The 19,027-nt window shown below is 49.0% G+C and overlaps 2 protein-coding genes across 2 annotated transcripts in view; one reads left to right on the top strand and one right to left on the bottom strand.

The window, feature by feature from the left end:
* LOC119431596 (A disintegrin and metalloproteinase with thrombospondin motifs 9-like) overlaps window positions 1-19,027 on the top strand; it is a 372,677-nt gene that overhangs the window by 280,145 nt on the left and 73,505 nt on the right. Inside the window, exons 4-5 of the mRNA XM_049657933.1 lie at window positions 8,276-8,475; window positions 17,613-17,696. Coding sequence (XP_049513890.1) covers window positions 8,276-8,475; window positions 17,613-17,696 — 284 coding nt within the window. The remainder of the gene's footprint in view (window positions 1-8,275; window positions 8,476-17,612; window positions 17,697-19,027) is intronic.
* On the bottom strand, window positions 76-3,093 carry LOC125940905 (uncharacterized protein DDB_G0271670-like). Its single transcript, XM_049657573.1, has 2 exons — window positions 2,601-3,093; window positions 76-1,881 (listed from the first exon to the last, which is right to left on the bottom strand). The coding sequence occupies exons 1-2, from the start codon at window positions 2,975-2,977 to the stop codon at window positions 1,026-1,028; spliced, it is 1,233 nt and encodes a 410-aa protein (XP_049513530.1). The 5' UTR covers window positions 2,978-3,093; the 3' UTR covers window positions 76-1,025.

Below are 19,027 nucleotides of genomic sequence, written 5' to 3'. Positions count from 1 at the left end.
TTATAAGCGGAGATTTCTGTGATGCGTACTCGAAATACCTTAACTTCTTCAGTTCTATGTAGCTGAACACTCCTCTCTCAATGCACACTCTGGTTACGTTCTGTTCACTTCCTTCTCCCCACTAGACTGCTTTTCATGCCGACTTGTTCACTTCTGTGTAGCTCACTTCAACTTTCTTTTGCGGACACCTTCATCTTTTGCCTCTTGTAGTGCTTGCCGATTCGAGCACCTACCCAGCGGCACACACCCATTCTGGGTGATTGGCAAATAATGTTTACTACCTGATGCTATACATGCCTAGTTGCACGTATCCAGATGGCCCAAGTTGTCTATTAATTGGGGCACAATGTTCTCTCTAGCGGCACATTAATGAAAAATTAATGGCAATATTAAACTGGGTATACGTGTCGGGCACATACGCGCAGTGGCCAAAGTTGCGTAATAGGCAAGACAGTATCAGCCAGCAACCGCAAAGTAGTAAGAAAGCTTCGCTGTCAAAACGCAGTAAAATGTATTTCTTTAACGAAAATATTGTTACCAACCAGTTTCGGTACAGGTTGCACGGCGTTGCACCAGGAACACACTGCAAAGATAGAAGAGTTTGTCGGTAGGGTACGAGGATGTCGGCGTGTACGGGCGAGTACGTGAGCGGGTGTTCTGTGTTGCGCGGCGGTCCGTGCCGCTATCGGTGCCCGGATGGCGAAAAATGAATTGTGGCCGCGTGGTTCGCTTGTGTAGTGCTTCTGAAAGCAGAAAATTCTTGATCTTGCACTCTTAAAACCTTACCGCTTTGTATTTCTCTGGATTGGTGGAGTGTACCAAATCACCCAGACACACGTTGCAAGCATGCCACGTTATATAATCTTGCTAGTCATCTTTATTAATGGGTGAACGTCCACCACGCTCGCTGATAACGGTCGCACGGTGCTCCTAATATGCGTGACGAGGGTCGTGGCGACCGCTGTAGGCCCTCCGCTATGCGCGCGTCGCCGCTCTTCTTCAGATCTCGCTGTGTCGACCTGAAATTACGCTGGAGCAGTGGCGGCGGCATTTTGCGCTGCCGCGTTCGAGGCGCCGTCTTCGCCCGACGCCTCCCCGACGCCCCGCTTCTTTGCAGCGCTCGGCGTAGGCCCGTGACGGTCGACGAGCTTCATCTCCTGCTCCCAGTCCGCCACCTCCTCGACTCCGGGCTTCGCGTACGCCGCCGTCTTCGAGGTGGCGGTCTCTTCATTCGTTCCGGCAGCGTGCTTGACCGTCGGCCGCTCGTCGGTTACCTTGGTTGCAGGGTTCGGCTGTCCCTGCTTCGCGCGCGTCTGCACTTCGCGCGGCGCTCGGGTGCCGGTATGGGTCTTCGGTGGCGTTCGGGACGCCGCCGACGCCTCGGCGCCGTGCTTTCGTCGGCCCGGCCCGATCTTGTACGCGACGAGCGACCGCGTGACCTTGCGGGCGACCTCCCGTGGCGCACTGTCTTCCGGCACGGCATCCTCGCCGTCCAGCCGCTGGACGGCGCTGGCGTTGCCGCTGCCCACTGCCGCCGCCGGCTTGTCCGGAGCGAACGTGCCGGTCTCGTTCGCCGCGCCGGCTGCCACCCCGTCCGGGCTCCTGGTCGACGTCCGCCGTCGTCGTGGTTCGGAGGTGGTGAGGCGGCGGCGGCGGCGGCCGCGCGGGACGGCGACGGCGCCGGGATTCGCCGCGGTCGTGGCGCTGCCGTTGGCGCAGCTGCACTGCGGCGTCCGCGCGGTCGCCTGCTTGGGCAGGACGTACTCGCTCGGCTCGTCCGTCTCGGCGTCGGCGGCGTGCAGCGACACGCTGATGGCGCTGGCCGTGGCGATGGTCAGCACGATGGCCACCAGGGAGTACAGCCAGAACTTGCTGCCGCGGCTGTCGATAGGGAGAACGAAGAAATGGAAGGCGGGGAGGATTAAACGTGTCTCCTGTTTGTTATCATATGCCGAGAGAAGGTGCAACTAACGAAGAATTCGAGATTTAACAATGGTTGCGTGGACTCACGAAAGTGCTTACGAACTATCGTAGTGACCTGTCGTATTGAGAAACAGCAGCATGCTTGCTTTACTGCCTGTGGCAGAGATGCATGTTGCTATGTTCCGCGATGGAAACGGTGAGCAGCTGACTTGTGGACTGGTGACACGTCGGCCGAGTGCTCCGAAGTCGTAGCCACAGTCGTAGCCATATCGCGACAGAAGAAAGAGGACGAAGAGATCAGTGTTGATCGCGGTCGGATGCATGGCCATATATATATCCATTGCCATTTGTGGTGTCAATGCATTAGCATATGGTACACATACAAAGCGTACTTCCATTACCATAAAATATATACGCTAGACTACAGACGAGGTTCTATATGGAACGTTGTACGCAGTGCAGGTACTGTTTGTTTTGGAAGGTTAAAATCGCTTTAATGAAGTGTGATGCTGGACGAGTTGGTAAAGAAGCGCGAAGATATCGCGGTTTACGAGACAACTTGGGCAACAAGTTCACGAACCAGCACCGCCTTAATACACCGTAGTGCTAGCTTTAAATTTCTGTCCCGGTATTCGTGTGGCTTATATGTTCACTAAGATCAGCCGTTTCGGTTTCACCTTTGCGTCTCCGCTGCGACTTCGGTGTCGGTGGAGGAAGACCTCTTCCGGCGACGAGGGTAGGTGGTGTCGCTGTGCCTGCGCTTGCGGCCGGCAGCCTTGCCTCCTCCGGTCTCCAATGCCGCCGTGCTGGTCGACGTGCTGCTCCCGTCCACGGCGCTGCTCCCGTACTTGTGCAGGCTGCTGCACCGCGAACTCGACGTCGAAGTGCTGGCGCTGTCGCTGGACTCGCTCTGCGGCAGAACGACGGGCGCGGGCGACATTGCCGCCGCTGCTGCTGCTGTTGCCGGCTGCTGCGGCTTCGGCTTCGGCTGTCGATGCGGCTGCGCCTGACTTCGGTTCTGACCTTCCTGCTTCGGCTTGCTGGCAGTCTTCATGGTTTCCGTCGACGTCTCTCTCTCTCGCTCTGTGGGAATTATATGCCAGCTCACCTTTAGGAATTGTGTTATAAGTATCTGGACTTGCAGATAAAACAGCTGTGTACCCTGCGAACATGGATACTACGTAGATTTAGCGTTTTATAGAGGAACGGAAGAATATGAAGGCAGGGCGCCCCACCGCAACAGGATGGTTCGGGCTAGAAAATTTGTCTTTGCCAGCCCGACGTGAGACGGGGAAGAGCGAGGAGGTGTTGGAAGACATCAGGAAATACGCAGCTGTGCTCGATATTGACACATGTATACTTGTTTATCTTTCATCGGTGACCCCCTTTTCACCGGCTAACAAATGTTAAACGTTATCGCCCGGCGCAGGACGCGCCTGCATGTATCGGAAAACTTCTCGAACCTTATCGATGCTTCTATCCGTCGTCTGTGGTCTCCGACGCTTATGTAATCTGATCGTATGAGCGACGAGAATTGTGTAGTACTTTCTGGAAGACACGCGGGCACCAGGCATTACTCTGGAACATTCGACGACTCATGTATAAAAGCCGACGCATTTCGCGACTGATCAGTTTTATTGCGATAGCAATTATATGGACACTCTAAAGCGGATTTCTGCCATCAACGTCGCCGTCGCCGTGAGGTTCCGTATGACGTCAACGGCGATGAAATTGTCGCCGTGCTCCGGACGCTGTATGTGCGAGTGAAAGGGCGCGAGGGACGCGCGCTTTCACGGGGAGCGAACGCACATCGGAGAACAAACGCGCGTTTTGCGCCGTGCTCCCTGAACGGCAGCAGAACTAAGCGATCACCATATATATAGAGAGCAAACGCGACTTTTAGGGGCGAAGCTCCTTATGGTGTGGGTCTGTCCCTCCTCTGTAGTAGTAGTCGTCGTCGTAGTAGGTAGCCACGTCTACTTTTATGAGAAAAAAAAATTCCGAGAGTTGTGGCCGTAGCGGAATCGAACGAGGGACCCCTCGCTTCTGAACGCGTGGCGCTAACCACTACGCCACGAAGCGCACATGGACAGACGCACCACGATGGCAATAAATACCCAACATTAACGAAAGACTGCGCGTTTCTAACGCGTTTGTGCTAGCGCGTTACGGCCCGTGCAAGAAGCTGGTGTAAGACGCTGTGGCCGCCTTACCCCCGTATTCATAAACGCTGATGGCGCCGGCAAACGCGGTTCACGTTCCGGCATGTGTAAACGGCTGCGTAAGACGCTGTGGCCTCTTTCCCTTAGAGTACTGCACGTTTCTAACGCGTTTGTGCTAGCGTCCCCTTAAGCGGGAGATGGTGCAATTATAATGAAGGGCGCTGTTATAAAATAGGAATGACGTCACATATGGCGCGTGTCATTGGTGGAAGTCAATCGTTCGATTTAGTGCGGCGAGACTGGGCGAATTACACGGAAGATTCACGGTTTACCGATGATTCCCTCCGGAGCTTCGCCCACTAATCATCATTCACCCCGTGGATATGCGGTGTTTTTTTTTTTTTTTTTCGTTGCGTGAAAGGCCGTAGGGGGGGGGGGGGGGGGGAGGCAGGGGAGGCGACGTTTAGCTGCGGAACCAAATGCGTATTTATATAAAAACGTTGCGAAGCGAGAAGGTGGGCAAGATTTCCGACGCAGCTCGACGAGTGTCCCGTTCTGATCTCGTCGTAAACCTCCGAGCCACCCCCAGAGGCACCGGCAACAGTCGCCAACGCCGCGCGCGTTCAGTGCGAACGCGGGCAAAACGCCGAGGGCGTCGACAACAGTTCTGCGCGTTGCTGGTGCTGCTGCATGTCCAAGTTTATACAGCTGATAAAACTACTATCCTTACTCCGTATAGTTCTCTACTAATTTGCTATCGCAATTGATGCTTCGCCTTTCGGGTGAAACTGCGACATTTTTCGACGACCGACGATTGTGCTCGCCGCTCTTGCTGTAAAGTGAGTTAGTTTCTTTGCTGGGCACATGATCGCCCAATAAAGAATCAGCTTCGTCACTCACAGTTTTAGCACTGTTTTCTTCAACGTCACTGCTGCGTGACAATAAAGACGCTTGACAGACTTGGGAGCATTCCCTAGCTTAGTGAAGTCGTTATAAAAATTGTGTCGTCTTTTCATTTGCTTATCCTCGCCTTCGTATCATTATGTTAAGATTGAATTGATTATAAATCAATAAATTGATATAAATTTTACGAGGGTTCGCAGGGATCAGCGACTTTTTTAGACAATCTACATATCGCTCGCGAACGCGCCCTCCAGACTGCATTCGTCAACCGGCGTCGACTGAATACCGCTAATGTATAATGACATGACCAGGTACCAGACGCACCTCGGCGGCGTCGCTTCAATCTCTCCTGGGCAGCAAAACAGCGCAAGAACATTCTAGAAGGGTGACTGCGCAGGAAAGAGAAGTGTGCTGACCTGTATGAGTCGGTGCTGCTTCCGTAAACTGACGACTCGCTAAGGCAGTGCCTCCTGCTGCTGGTGCTGTTGCTGCTGTTGCTTCGTCCAAGTGCGTGGAAAGCAGACTGAAGGAACCACGGAGGCCTTGTTGAGGTCGGTCAGCGGGCGACGCGAGCAAGGTTCTTGTTCCTGCTGTTCCTCAGTGAAATGGCGAGCAAGGTCCGATTTGGAACGTGGAGCTCGTGGAAAATGACGCCGTGCGCGAGAATAGCGGCACGTTCTGTCGTGGCGATGTTGATTGTCGAGGAAGAGGAAACTTTGGCAAATTATGTTATCTTTAATAGTTTCAACAGATTCGCTGTCCATGTGCTCGGCGCTTACTGGGAGAACCGACTCGAAAATATTGCGGACATTTGATTGTTGAGTCCCTCGACATTTTACAGGCAGTGGACTTAATTTGGGTACCGGGTCAGTGCGGAACAGTTTTAAATGAAATGGCAGACTCTCTTGGTCAAATGCTTGGTTAGATGGCCCCGTAGTTTCCGTGCTACCGGTTACGGCGTACGTCGTTTCAGCGAGATGCAGAAAATTCTACCTTTAACAGCTACAAAACAAGCAATACTGTCGAACTCGGACTTTCAGCATGTGCAGTTCCCCTGGAATTCTCGATGGTGTCCGTCACGTCAATATCATTTGAGTGATCATTTACGTCATTGCCATTTACGTCGCGTCATTTGCGAGACTGCGATGCCGTATTCCACAGTTGAACTTTTATTTGCACTGGGCTAGTCTGACGCTGTCCCCTTTCTGTCACTTCTGTAATTAACTGAAAAAAAATTTGCAGTTGTCCGGTCCTCGATTTTCACCACAGCGAAAAAGACACCCTGAGCCTCCGTTTCACAAACTGGTATTTTATATAGACTTTGCGAAAAGCTGCCATATCCGTTTTTGTTACCCTGGATAGGGTTACCCTGGGAGGATAGCGACTGTGGAGGATCACTTGCCTTAGCTATAGATGTTTCGCGATTAGCACACGGGGCATACTGAGCACCATCAACATAGCCGTGCTCTGGTGACCGACCGTGAACGAAATGGTTTAGCGTGAACCGGCACACAAGTCCAGTGTGGGGAGCTCACGTGTAAGGTGAGCGCTACATGTGCACGGCTTTTGCCAAGGATCTTGGCTGCTTGGGGCGTCTTGTCATGGCGGGATCAGACTCGTCGGGTGTTTCGACGCCGGTGGCAGCGTTGTTGCGTAATCCGAGAAGTCGCATTAAGGCACAGCGGTCACTTTCGTGGGCGTGTCGATCGAGCGGTCGCTGTGCTTTCGGCGCGTGCTGTTGACGTCCCGTGCCTTCGTCCGAATGGACGGCGCTCGCGTGAGATGGCGTAAGTTGTTGCCGATTGTGGTTACAACCTCTTGGTTGCATCATTCTGAGCTGTTTGCGTGTGCGCGCGTAGGAGTGAAGAAAGTTCTCCGTTTCGTAAGCATAAGATACTTATGGACGGCACCGAGCCAATTTAACCGAACATCCCTACTCGCTGGTGATCGGGTGACGAAACAAATAAAACCGCATGGCCACTTAGAGCACGAATCCGAAACTTCAACCTCTAGCTCTGAGGCCGATGCTTTGTACTGACTGAGCCACGACACTGTCAGTTTTAGTTTTGTGCTCCCTTGACAACGCGCGCCGGCTGGAGTTGGCAGTTCACAACTTTTTAACTTTTTTTTTTTTTTGTAGCAGAGCGCGTGTCACATGTGCAGAGACAAGTCGTCGTGATGACGAAAGATACATCCTGTCGACATAGAGCAAGTGGGCGAAATGTCGCGCGATATATAACTGAACATTTGCCACCTTGCTGCAGCATCATATCTATCTATCTATCTATCTATCTATCTATCTATCTATCTATCTATCTATCTATCTATCTATCTATCTATCTATCTATCTATCTATCTATCTATCTATCTATCTATATCTATATCTATTCTATCTATCTATCTATCTATCTATCTATCTATCTATATCTATCTATCTATCTATCTATATATCTATCTATATCTATCTCTATCTATCTATCTATCTATCTATCTATTTATCTATCTATTTATCTATCTATTTATCTATCTATTTATCTATCTATTTATCTATCTATCTCTATTTATCTATCTATCTATCTATTTATCTATCTATATCTATATCTATCTATCTATCTATCTATCTATCTATCTATATCTATCTATCTATCTATCTATCTATCTATCTATCTATCAAGTTCGTACTCACTCACTTGGTGCTCTCATGGTCGTTTGGTTAACTTCGTAGGCTCCCACACCCTGCTTCGCATAATATCGATTCCCACAGTGCGTGGGATCTGCCAGCTTTTTATTTATTACTAATGTACATACGATAGTTCGCGAAGCATATGAAGTCTTTGGTATTGTTTCCACAAGGAACCCTGGCCACCTTTCAACTTTGGTACGCGCTATTTATATCAGACATTGACAACAACAACAACATCGACGACGACGAGGACAGCTCCACCTTGCACGTATCAGGTGTATTGTTCGCGATCTGTGCGCCTGCACGAAAAAAAAAAAAAATGTCCAATAAACGCGCCATAGGTAGCGCATATTGTCGCAACAGGAAGGAGCACGTGACTGAGATGGTGCGAGCATGACTACATGCCGCCAAGGATGCGGCAGCCAATTGCACCCTATTTGAAGGCGTGTAGGCTACGCAAGGTATTGCCGTTGTTGCGTACGCGTACTGTATATGCAGCGTATACTGGAACACAAATTGTCCAACGTGAACTGTATAGAGCACCCCTTTGCGGCGCACTACAATCGCTGGGTCCCTCACGCTGTCTCGTTCTTTCTGTCCCCAGCAGCGGAGGATGGCGAACCTTCCAACTCGTGGGGCGGTCACCACCGGCAACAGCAGGGCAGCGCGAGCCACCGACGCCGGCGGCGCAAGCGCTCCTACTCGCTCGAGCAGCACGTCGAGGTGCTCGTCGCGGCTGACAGCAAGATGGCGCGCTACCACGGCAAGAACCTCAAGCACTACATACTCACACTCATGGCTGCGGTGAGTATTACTGCTCTCTCCTGTTCCTTTCTCCGCCGTGACGCAAATTGACTGTGCCGCCTCTGGTTAGGGGTTGGCTTTTACCAAAGCCGACTCGGTGATATCTCTACTACGCAAGGTACAAACCCAAAGAACGCCTGGTTCCGTAAATCTGACCTTCAAGCTCAACCAAGGTCAAACTGGGGACAGCCTGCCAGTACCGGCGGTTGCTGCGTATACGCCGCCTGGGCGCTCCCATATCTTGAAAGCGATCTCCGATGTGGACAAAGTGCGCCGAGTGCTGGTAGCTTCGTATAGCGTTGCGAGACGCAGCACGAAGGTCAATTCGCTCGCTGCCGCGCCGAGCAGCGTCATGTGTGTTGTCCTTTAGTGCAATTGTAGATGCGGCAGTTGCGGACGGCGCCGGGCAACGTCTGTCTCCTTTCCCAAAGCAAGCAAAACCGTGCTATCGCTCGACAAAGTTGGTTTAACCGCGTTCAACCGCGGCAAATTTTTGAATGGCAGACTGACGTCCGTGGCCTGTAACTCGGGCAACTCTGAAGAGACAATCGAACTCGTATTTGCGTTTTTGTCGCCGTCGTCATAACGGCGGACGCGACTTTCTATACGGACAGTGTTGAACGGGCTAGATCGTAGACCATGTTGCGAGACAACGTTTCTTGGACATTGGCCACATGCATCGCACGTTTACAAAGCAACGCGGGCATTGCTGCACTTTATGAAATCAACTGGCCTATAAGTGGAGGACAATCAAGTTTCAATGGGGGGCAAAATGCAGCGAACACCCATGTGCCGTGCATTGGGCGCAGCGTTAAAGAACCACAGGTGGTTACACTTAGCCAAGAGTCCCCCGCTGAGGCCTGTCTCGCAATCATATCGTGGCTCTGGCACGCAAAACTCCGGAACTTGATTTTAACTTCTGTGCCACTCGGCGGGCATTTTCAAATATGGATTCTGTTCGAGAGCTCTGCGGTTCGTGTTCTTTACCGGGTCTAGCAGCTAGCACGAACATTCATTAACATACTCAATCACTAACACGATCAGTCAGCGCGCTTGAAACCAGTCAAGTGAAGATCTTAACGCACGAGGCGTGTGAGACAAGACGGCTGGGTTCTTGGCGGTCGGGCCAGTCTCTTAGTGTGTAGCGCTCGGGGAGAAAAGGTTACTGCGGGTGGAAAGCGATATACACCGCCTGACAGGCGCACGATGAGCATTTTTTGGACGCGGCCCAAGCGGATTGACGTATGAAGAGCGCCTCGCAGTCGAACTGTCTGCAACGCCACGGGCGCATAGCTTTTTGCTGCTGTTACGGTTTGCTTGCGTCACGAGGTCTCTCGCGAAGCGACAGGCGGGCTTACGTCATGGTTTACGGTTCGCATCTGTAGCGCCCCGCGCCGCGCGTGTCTGCAGCGACGCTTTGGAACTCGAGTCTTTGCCGCATCGGCCTATTCGCAGTGCCAGGCGCCGCGATACGTGGGGAGCTCGCTGAATGTGTGTTGGTGTCGCGAACGCTGACGTCATTTGAAGGAACAAAACATTATTTTAGGCTGTGCCAGTAAACTACATTACTGCGACAGCAAAAAAGGCCACTCTTAACTGCGTGAGGAGGAGGCTTTGTGAAGGCTAAAAGTGACCCGGACGCAATGGACGGTTGACGGTGCCACCTTCAAGTTCCCCGCGCCATCCCGCTATGACGTCATATATTTTGACGGCGTCTGCGGCTCGGCTCTGGTTAGACTTTTATGGATAAAAATGGCTCCATTAAATAGTAAAGGAACTATTGACTTAACCTAGCAAGCTTCCAAAATTCTTACCTCGCCAAAGGACGCGCATACGAGAACATGTCGCAACCAGTAACTCGACAATGACGTAACAGACCAAAAGTTTTGGTATGGCGAATCAGTTCTGTCGTAGCCCGCTAGGTGGAGGAAGGTTCGTGAAATGGAAGAATTGGCATACGGCCACTCGACTGTAGAGCCACCCAGCTACCAACGCTACGAGTCTACGAAGTTTGCTGAGAAACCCGTACGAGTTTTCTTTGTGGCTTCGTTCTACCGTGGGGTCGTTGGCAAATGTTACTCATTCGTGGGCGAAATTGAAAGATGAAAAGCTTGGCCATCATTTTATCCAGTAATGTATAATCACCCTTTATAAACCTAAATAATGAAGGTGTGGTTTTGAAAGAATTTTCTCGCAGCCTAAACCGATCAATGTTTGTCTTTATTGTTCCGTTTAATGTGTACTACACAAGAACAATGAGTGTACTCGTGGCCTACTCCTTTAGCACTATCTGCAATTGCGGAAAAAACAAACATACAATTTCCTCTAGAAGCAGAAAGCAAAAGCCATAGTTCCTTTCTTGAATTACGTGCCCAAGCGATACGTTGCTCATGGGTCTGTGACGTCAGAGTATTGCGGCATTTTAAAGTATTTAAGTGCCTTTTTGTGCAGCGATACTGTCAGGTCACATACTAATCTACCGATGCATTGTAGCCGATAGAACTTCCAGCAGTGCTAGCGGTTATCCGGTGCTGCTTTGCGTAATTCGCAAAGAAGGCATGGTACGTGATAAGTATGCAAAACGTATTACATTTGATCTTTCTCGTGTCTCATTCTATACATAATCTTTTTTTTTTCCTTTTCTTACGACATTCCTTCCGATTACTGAGAGTGGATATCCAGCCATATTTTCTGTTACTTTTACTTTGCACTGACAATGCATTCGAACATTTTAAACCGATTTGTTTTTCCTTGTTTTTTTAAATCCCACGCTTAAGTTTGGCATCACGTAATCTATCACTCGTTTTTTTTTTCTTCTCATGTTGATTAGTATTCTTTGAGTTATTTACATCACTCATAATGCCTTAGCCCATATCTTCGTGAAATAAAGTAGAAGGAGGCATGTGTTCTACATCCCTCTGATCCCCCGGCTAAACCTGTCTACATGCAGCCTGATGAATCATTTGTCCATTGATGGCAAACTATGACTAATTACATAAATAACATCGCAAGTCTTACGTCTCATTGGCAAACCACATCGGCGGCGATAATAGCGGTTGTGAGAGCAACATGTTCTGCCGCTGACACCCTAACAGAGGCTAGGATAAACGCGTCCGCTCTTGGCCGGGTTTTGAGGAGTGTGGCTTGTAATTCCGGCGGCGAATTGTTTCATGTTTAGGAAGTCAATTTGGGGTACATATTCGAAGAAAATCACGCGGGCGCGTGAGTTGTAGGGTGAGGTAACTCCTTTTGCGTTAGTTTGTGTCTCTTAGAAGGGTGCAGTTTCACACTGGCCCTCCGCCAACTCGTGACTTAAGTAGAACAGTTCCGTTGTCGCCTGTGGATCAGCAGGAATGCTGGCACGAGGCACCAAGCGAGCGCGCTGGATCTGGGCTTTCCGTTGTCAACGTTGCCGTTATTGTGTCTTGACGGCACGCGCTGCCTGTGTTACAATTTCCTTTTTCGTCAGTATATATACCGAAACGTAGCGCATATAACACCAGTGGTTTAGCCAGAAATCTTTTTTCTGGGGAGGGCCGGGTGGGGAGGGGGGTATGATCGGGGTGCCCCCCCCCCCCTCTACTGCTTATGCCACTGCCTAGCAAATGTCGCAAATGAACGAATTTATTTTGTTAATTAGCAGCGACAATTAGAGAACGCTTCGCTGGCTCACGTGTGTCTTCTAAACACTGTTGCGTAAATCTTTTTTTTTTTTTCGACTGCAATAAACAAAGGCGTCCATCCGTCTTCGGCGTGACGTCAAATGCCGGTACACCTGACAGAAGACCGAGGTGTCATCACTGTGCGCCGAATGACAAACTCGGGATGCTGAAGGCGAAAAAAAGAAAACCGCTTTATTTTTATTATTGCGTATATCACACATTCTTATTAATGAGCACCTTGAGTCGCATGCCAACGCGCCGGGATGGCAAACAAACACCCCCAGCTTTTCATTAAAGTCATCATTTATCTCTCGGCGTCGTGGACATGGTAGCTTATTCTTAGCCCTGTTCTTTATTCTGATTCTCAGTTTTCGTTTTAGATTATCGAACGTTTTGAATAAGTTTAATGACTGGCATGATAGGACGCGCTACGCAGGGTTGAAGCAATGAAAAGTGCGTTGAGCGTGCGTACGTAAATAAAGCGCCGTACTACCGTGCAACACGCCTGTAGTTGCTGCAGAGCGGTAGGATATGCCCGCTACGTTCTGTCTATGTGGCTACGGCATTCTGCTGTCGAACAATGCAGGTCAGGGGTTCGAGTGCTCATAGCGTGGAAATGTAAATAAAGCACCTACTATACCGTATACCTGCGTGCAGTCTGCGTTGACTCGGGGGTTATGCCCTTTTGAACACGAGATCCCGGGTTCGATTCGCGGCTTCGACGGCTGCATTCTGATGCGTGGGAAATGGAAAACGTAATCCTGTACCGCGCTTTCGATGCACGTTTAACAATCCTCAGTGATCAGAAGTAACTGTGACAGACTTTTGGAGCGACACTTCTGAAGTGACAATCCTGAAGTGACACTTCTGAAGTGAAAAGTGTCACTTGAAAAATGTCACTTCTGAATTGACACTTTTGAAGTGACACTTTTGAAGTAAGTGACACTTTTGAAGTAGGTGAGACTTTTGAAGTAGGTGAGACTTTTGAAGTAAGTGACACTTTTGAAGTGACACTTTTGCAGCTTATGGTCATGTGTAAATTGTCAGATTCGAGTGAGAGAGAGAGAGAGAAATGTCCGCGAACTCTCGTGGGAATGCCGCGAACTCTCCGCATTTCGCTTAACCCTGATTCTAAACTATACCGTGGCGCTTCCTGTACAGAAATAGTTCCCGCCACCTCACAGACCCTTGAAAGACGTCGCCGCTCGAATGACGCCGGCCCCGAAGCCTAATCTCGATGCCCCGAAACAGCGCTCACCGACTGAACGAAGGATCTCCGGAATCCGTGCTTCTTCCGGTGTCTGCATTCCAGAGACCAACTTAGCGCTAGGGCCCGAGCAAGAAACAACGGCGCTAGCTCCGCGCATTTTGGCAAAGTGAACCCCATGCGCGCTCTCTCTCTCTCTCTATGCTCTGTCTCACCGACTCTGTTCAGCACAGCAAACGCTAGGCCTCGTGTCAGCCAGCCAGTAGCGAGAGCCGGCGGCCTGTTCTCACGGAGCAGCAGTTCTCGCCCACTGTGCACTACTAATCTTTCCGTGAATCCTCCGTTCAGTCGGCGTGGCGCTGATGGCGCTTAGAGGCGGACACGAGCCCTTATTCTTGTTCTCATTTCTAATTGGCTGAAACAAACCGCAGGTTTCGCTTCACTGCACATAGATGAGATCGCGACGCTCAGTGGCCGTCTGGTTATACCCGCCGTCGTCTGCTTCGCACACGACCGAGAAGGGGGGCAGAGGACACCCGTGAATGATTTACTGCCTCACCCCCCTTTTACCTCCCCCATCCCATGCAACCTGTCTCGTCTCTGCCGAAAGACGAGACCACAACCCTGGCTCAGCGGACCTGCCCCAGGCTCTTGAAAAACCGTCCCAGAATAGTGTCCCTCGCGGGACTTCGTCACAAATTCGGTCGTCTGTCGCGTCGTCTGCTGCCGACTTCTGGTCTGTTTTTTGCTGTCTGACGTTTCGGTCTCTCGCGTCGGGTTCAGCCAGCGGCTATGTTTCATTACGCGAGCGAGTTTATGGATGCGCCTGCGCTGCGCGGACCCCGTTGCGTCACACCCAGTCTCCGAGATGTTTCGTATACTCGTACTTTCGAGAAGGATCAGTCGCTGTCCGAAACAGACTGACAGGTAACGAAAGAAAGAAAGAAAGAAACTGGTGTAGCACCTGGCTCATGACTCTAAATACAAACAACTGTAAAAAAAGAAAGAAAGAAAGAAAGAGAGAAAGAAAGAGAGAAAGAAAGAAAGAGAGAAAGAAAGAGAGAAAGAAAGAAAGAAAGAAAGAAAGAAAGAAAGAAAGAAAGAAAGAAAGAAGGAAAGAAAGAAAGAGAGAACGAACGGCGTAAATCTCTCCGACGGTTCCCTCTGTTTTCAGCCGTCGTGTTTAGGCTTTCACTTGTTTGTTTGTTTGTCGATCGTCGGTGTCAGGAAAAGCCCATTTGGCATGGTCCGACTGAAAGCATAGACTCTGGCAGTGATCGCTTCTCTGTCTCCGCCTTTTCGGTTTCTTAGCTTATTTCAGGTTCTCGCCGTATACCATCTCTCCTGCCCGTTCGGCATGAGTCATGTTTTCTTTTTTTTTTTTTTCTTTCGAGGTCTATTTCTGACGCGAATTATTTCGACGGCATCTTTCACTGACGAATTTACTCCTCCCCCCCCCCCCCCCCCCTAAAAAAAAAAAGCGTAAAAAGGAGTCTGGGGTCGTTCTTGACACTCTCAGAGTTACGTCACTTCGTGACGGAAGAGAGAGGCTGCGCGTCCCTGCAGCGAGCCGTCATAATTCGTGGCTGTCGCTTCACTTCGGAGAGTTCGATGAACCACTCGCGCGTTTTTTGGCCTGCCCATATTTTATTCCTGCCTCGGCACTGTCCTTTACACCCACCTTAACCACCCCCTTCTCCTCACGTCAATTTCAGGACTCGCACATGCTCGCCAAGTGCGCACAGAGCGAGATTAAGCGAGATCAGTACATAGAGGTTGCATCGTATAAGGAACTGGCGCACCGACAACACAGAACAAGAGATGAGTTAGACACTGCGCTTCGCTGGTCTAGCTCTTTCTTCGCTTGGTCTGCGTTGTCCGGGCGCTGGTTCCCAATGCGATGCAACCATACCGACTTGCCCAGCTTATCGTTCCTCTACGATCCAGTATAGGATACGCAGTTCACATGACGCATCATTTTTGTTCTCAAGGGAACTTCCGAGACACATATTGGTTTCTTAAAAAAAAAAAAACATTATACTGTGACATGTTCCTACTTGACAATAAGAGGGAGACTCGGAGTTGGGCAGGCCACGCGTGGAGCAGATACCTGGCGGTCTGTGAGAATAACAGAATGGGAAGCGCAGTCGAGGAGGTCAGAAGGTGTCGTAAAATTATGAAACGTGCAGTCATATAGTATGGGGTTCGGCTGACGCTGGACAGGGGTGATAGGAGATCGCTGGCAGAGGCCCTCGTCTTACAGCGGACGCAGAATGGGATGATAACGATGAGTATGAATGTGCATTCGACAAACGTCAGACGTATATCAAGCACACTTAACCGGTCTGTCGACTTTCATATTGTAGTAAGAGGGGGGGGGGGGGGGGTGCTATTTTCTTGCTCCCGTTCAGTTGTACCCTTATTTCATGCGCATAAGAGGAGGTGGAGGATGCTTGCTACAGGCGGATATACATCCTTGCCGGCAATAGCCCGAACGTCTCAGTTTACCTTTTGTCAGTTTAATGCACCACGGAATTGCAGGTGGCGTAAGCATGCCCCCTTATATCCCTAGCGCTCTCACAGAGGCAGAAGCAGAGACCCATGATCACAGATAGCGATAAAAGCGGTTATCACTGCAACAATACCTTGGTTAGGGTGAGCTTGGATGAAGGAACACGTACGACAGGTCGGGCGCTGGTAAGGGCCCCGTGTCGCAGATGATCTGGTATGCGCGTCCGGCGTTGGCGTCTTGTGAACGAAAAGTATTGTATACGCCACTTTATGGTATACGGTACATGGTATAAGCCGCCAACTGGTGTAGCACCTGGCTCATGACCCTAAATACTAACAACTGTAAAATTATTGATTTCGGACGTAAGCGTGACGTTTCAAGTTTATCCTACCACATACAGAGAGACAAGCTGTCCCGGGCATCATCTTATAAATATCTTGGTGTTTACCTTATACCAGGCCTCTCCTGGTTTGCTCACACCACTGTTGCGTGCGCGAAAGCAAAAAAAAAAAAAAAAAAAAAAACGTTAGGGTATCTACGACGCAACCTCCGTCATTGTCCCTCTAATCTTCGCAAATTATCCTATCTAACTTTCGCCCTCCCACAACTTGAATATGCCTCATCTGTTTGATCCCCTTGCGCTCATTATCAAATTAACCTGCTTGCAGCAGTTCAGAACAGAGCCGCCCGTTACATTTCAAGGAACTATGACAATCATTCAAGTGTGGCTCAACTTAAACTTGATCATTCCCTTCAACCATTGGCCATTCGCCGTTAAATGTCTCTCCTATGCCTGTTTCACAAGTAAGTCTACAACGATGAAATAGCCTCGTTACACCTTGAACGCCCCATTTTCACGTCGCGTAAGCTACATAATCACCTGAGCTTCACGCGCATCTTTGGCAACACGAACGCTTTTAACACATCCGCACTTCCACAAGCCATCCGCTTGTGGAATAATCTGCCCGATGATATCGCCTCTGACAGTAACCTGAATACATTTCGCCATAACCTTGAGGTACATTTTTTTTAAAATAGTGCTGTAACATGGTGTCGTCGTTTATGTTCTTGTTTTGTTTATTTTGCGAGGTCTTGCGTTTTTTCCCCCTAACTTGTACTCAAAGGATCTTTTAGTGCTTATTTCGCAAACGCATTCTGTTGTGCTTCATTTTTCTTTTTTTTTTGTCACTTGCGTTGGAACCTTGTTTTGTATTTTGCAATTTACTCTGTTGCGTTGCGTTTTGATATTCCCTTGCATCGTAACCCTGTTCCATACTAGTTTGCTTCTGCTTTCATTGTAATAAGTAAACCCCCCTTACTCAATGCCCATTGGGCCTGTAAGGTATTCTTAAATAAATAAATAAATAAATAAATAAATAAATAAATAAATAAATAAATAAATATATATATAAATAAATAAATAAATAAATAAATAAATAAATAAATAAATAAATAAATAAATAAATAAATAAATAAATAAATAAATAAATAAATAAATAAATAAATACTTCTTCTACTACCAGAGTTGCTCACACTTTGTCTTACATTCTTTACAAAGTTATTCCTCGGAGTTTTGAGAATGACAGGCCACAAACAAATGTCACGAAACAACACACCTACAGCGCACGTCTTTTATGTTAAATCTTCTCAGACTGAAATATTAAAAGTTATCACTGTTCTCATCTCTGCTCTCTCTACACGAGTTGTGACCTCGTGAGATTGTAACTGAGGGCGACGCCCGGTCTCTTTGTGCCAGGTAGCACACATTTACAAGGACCCGAGCATCGGAAACCTGCTCAACATCGCCGTCGTCAAGCTGCTCATCATGGAGGAGGACGAGGTGAGTGCGCAGCGCCGTTTGTCGCTTTAGCTTCAACCAATGGCCTCCGAAATGTTCGGCGCACTCGGAGCCCGCTGAATATCTCGGAGGCCATTAATGTTCATCTAATCGCTCGTTGGCCACCGTAACACTTAGCAGGGTTGCTGTTTGGGTTAGTTGCTGATCCATTATTGGGAGTGTACAGAGTGAAGCTTAAACAAGGGCGTAGACAGGGCAAGGACATCGCTTGTCCTTGTCCTGTCTACGTCCTGGTATCCTTCGCGCTGTCTGCATGCTCACGATAATGGTCGGCTGACTATGCTCAGTCGATCACACCAGCCTGCTGACTTGATCAACTCTGCATTCCATTCACCCTGGAAAAAGTGGCACAAAAGAAGACGATATATCAGACACAGGGCAGGCTCAGGACGACAGGTGGTACTTGTCCTGCTGTCTAGTTTTGTGTGTAGTTTTTCTTTTGTGCCACTTCTTTCAAGTTGAAACTCGTATCAACTACTCCAGCAACGTCCTAGTTTGCATTCCATGTGTTAGTTATCTTGCTAGGTTCCACCACAATCCTTATTTAGTCGATGAAACGATTTATAATTTCACTGACGTGTCTGGTTACCGCTGTCTTGCTTCTTTTGGGCGTTTCCACCTACTCTGTCTGGTCTTACTGCGTCGTACAAGTACTGCGGCTATAAACGTGGAAAGAAAGAAAAATGTTTTAGCGTTGTCGTCCACGAAGTCGCCTTCACACATGTTCGGTCACTCTCCGCGCGACTTGTCATTTAGGTGAGTGTGGATTTTGGATGTGCGCGTCGTCAAAGGTTGACATCCTTACCAGTAGCCATTGCCCAAAGAGCGCTGATTGCAGCATTTTAAAAATGTCAAGCCTGTACACAGGTAATAAGCTAAAATTCAGGTTACTATCATAGCCACACGAAATTCTCCGCAACAGTTTTCATTACGCTGAGTTTATTGCTCAAAGTCCTGCTTTACACGTGGGAAGCGTATTGCAAAACACATCGTAATGTTTTTGATGCGCTGGTGGAATTAATTTTCTCTACTGGATAGCTCAGGAAACCAGTTATTAATTAATTACAATAAATAATTTTAACTTCAATACCGGAGCCTAGTTCTTTTTACGAATGTATTCTCCTCGACCAGAAACAAAGGTGAACTAATTGTTCTAATTTTTCTTGATGTAGAGCGGTGTCTCGGCTTTATCGGGTTTATTTTTTGTTCTCGTGCATTCGACGTATATGAGATTAAGTAACTACGAAGTATTTCAGGTTAAACTCAAATTCTTAGAATTCAACATCAATATCTGTTTCTATAGAAGCGCCTTT

The sequence above is a fragment of the Dermacentor silvarum genome, chromosome 10 (genome assembly GCF_013339745.2).
Source record: "Dermacentor silvarum isolate Dsil-2018 chromosome 10, BIME_Dsil_1.4, whole genome shotgun sequence".
NCBI lineage: Eukaryota > Metazoa > Arthropoda > Arachnida > Ixodida > Ixodidae > Dermacentor > Dermacentor silvarum.
Note: the sequence above shows the minus strand (reverse complement) of the source record. Positions and strands in the feature narration are given on the sequence as shown.

Bases quoted from the DNA above. Each gene is read 5' to 3' on its own strand.
- LOC125940905 (XM_049657573.1), bottom strand. From the start codon at position 2,977: ATGAAGACTGCCAGCAAGCCGAAGCAGGAAGGTCAGAACCGAAGTCAG. The intron at 1,882-2,600 runs GTGAAACCGAAA...CCCTATCGACAG, and splicing joins GTCGCAGCGGAGACGCAAAG to CCGCGGCAGCAAGTTCTGGC.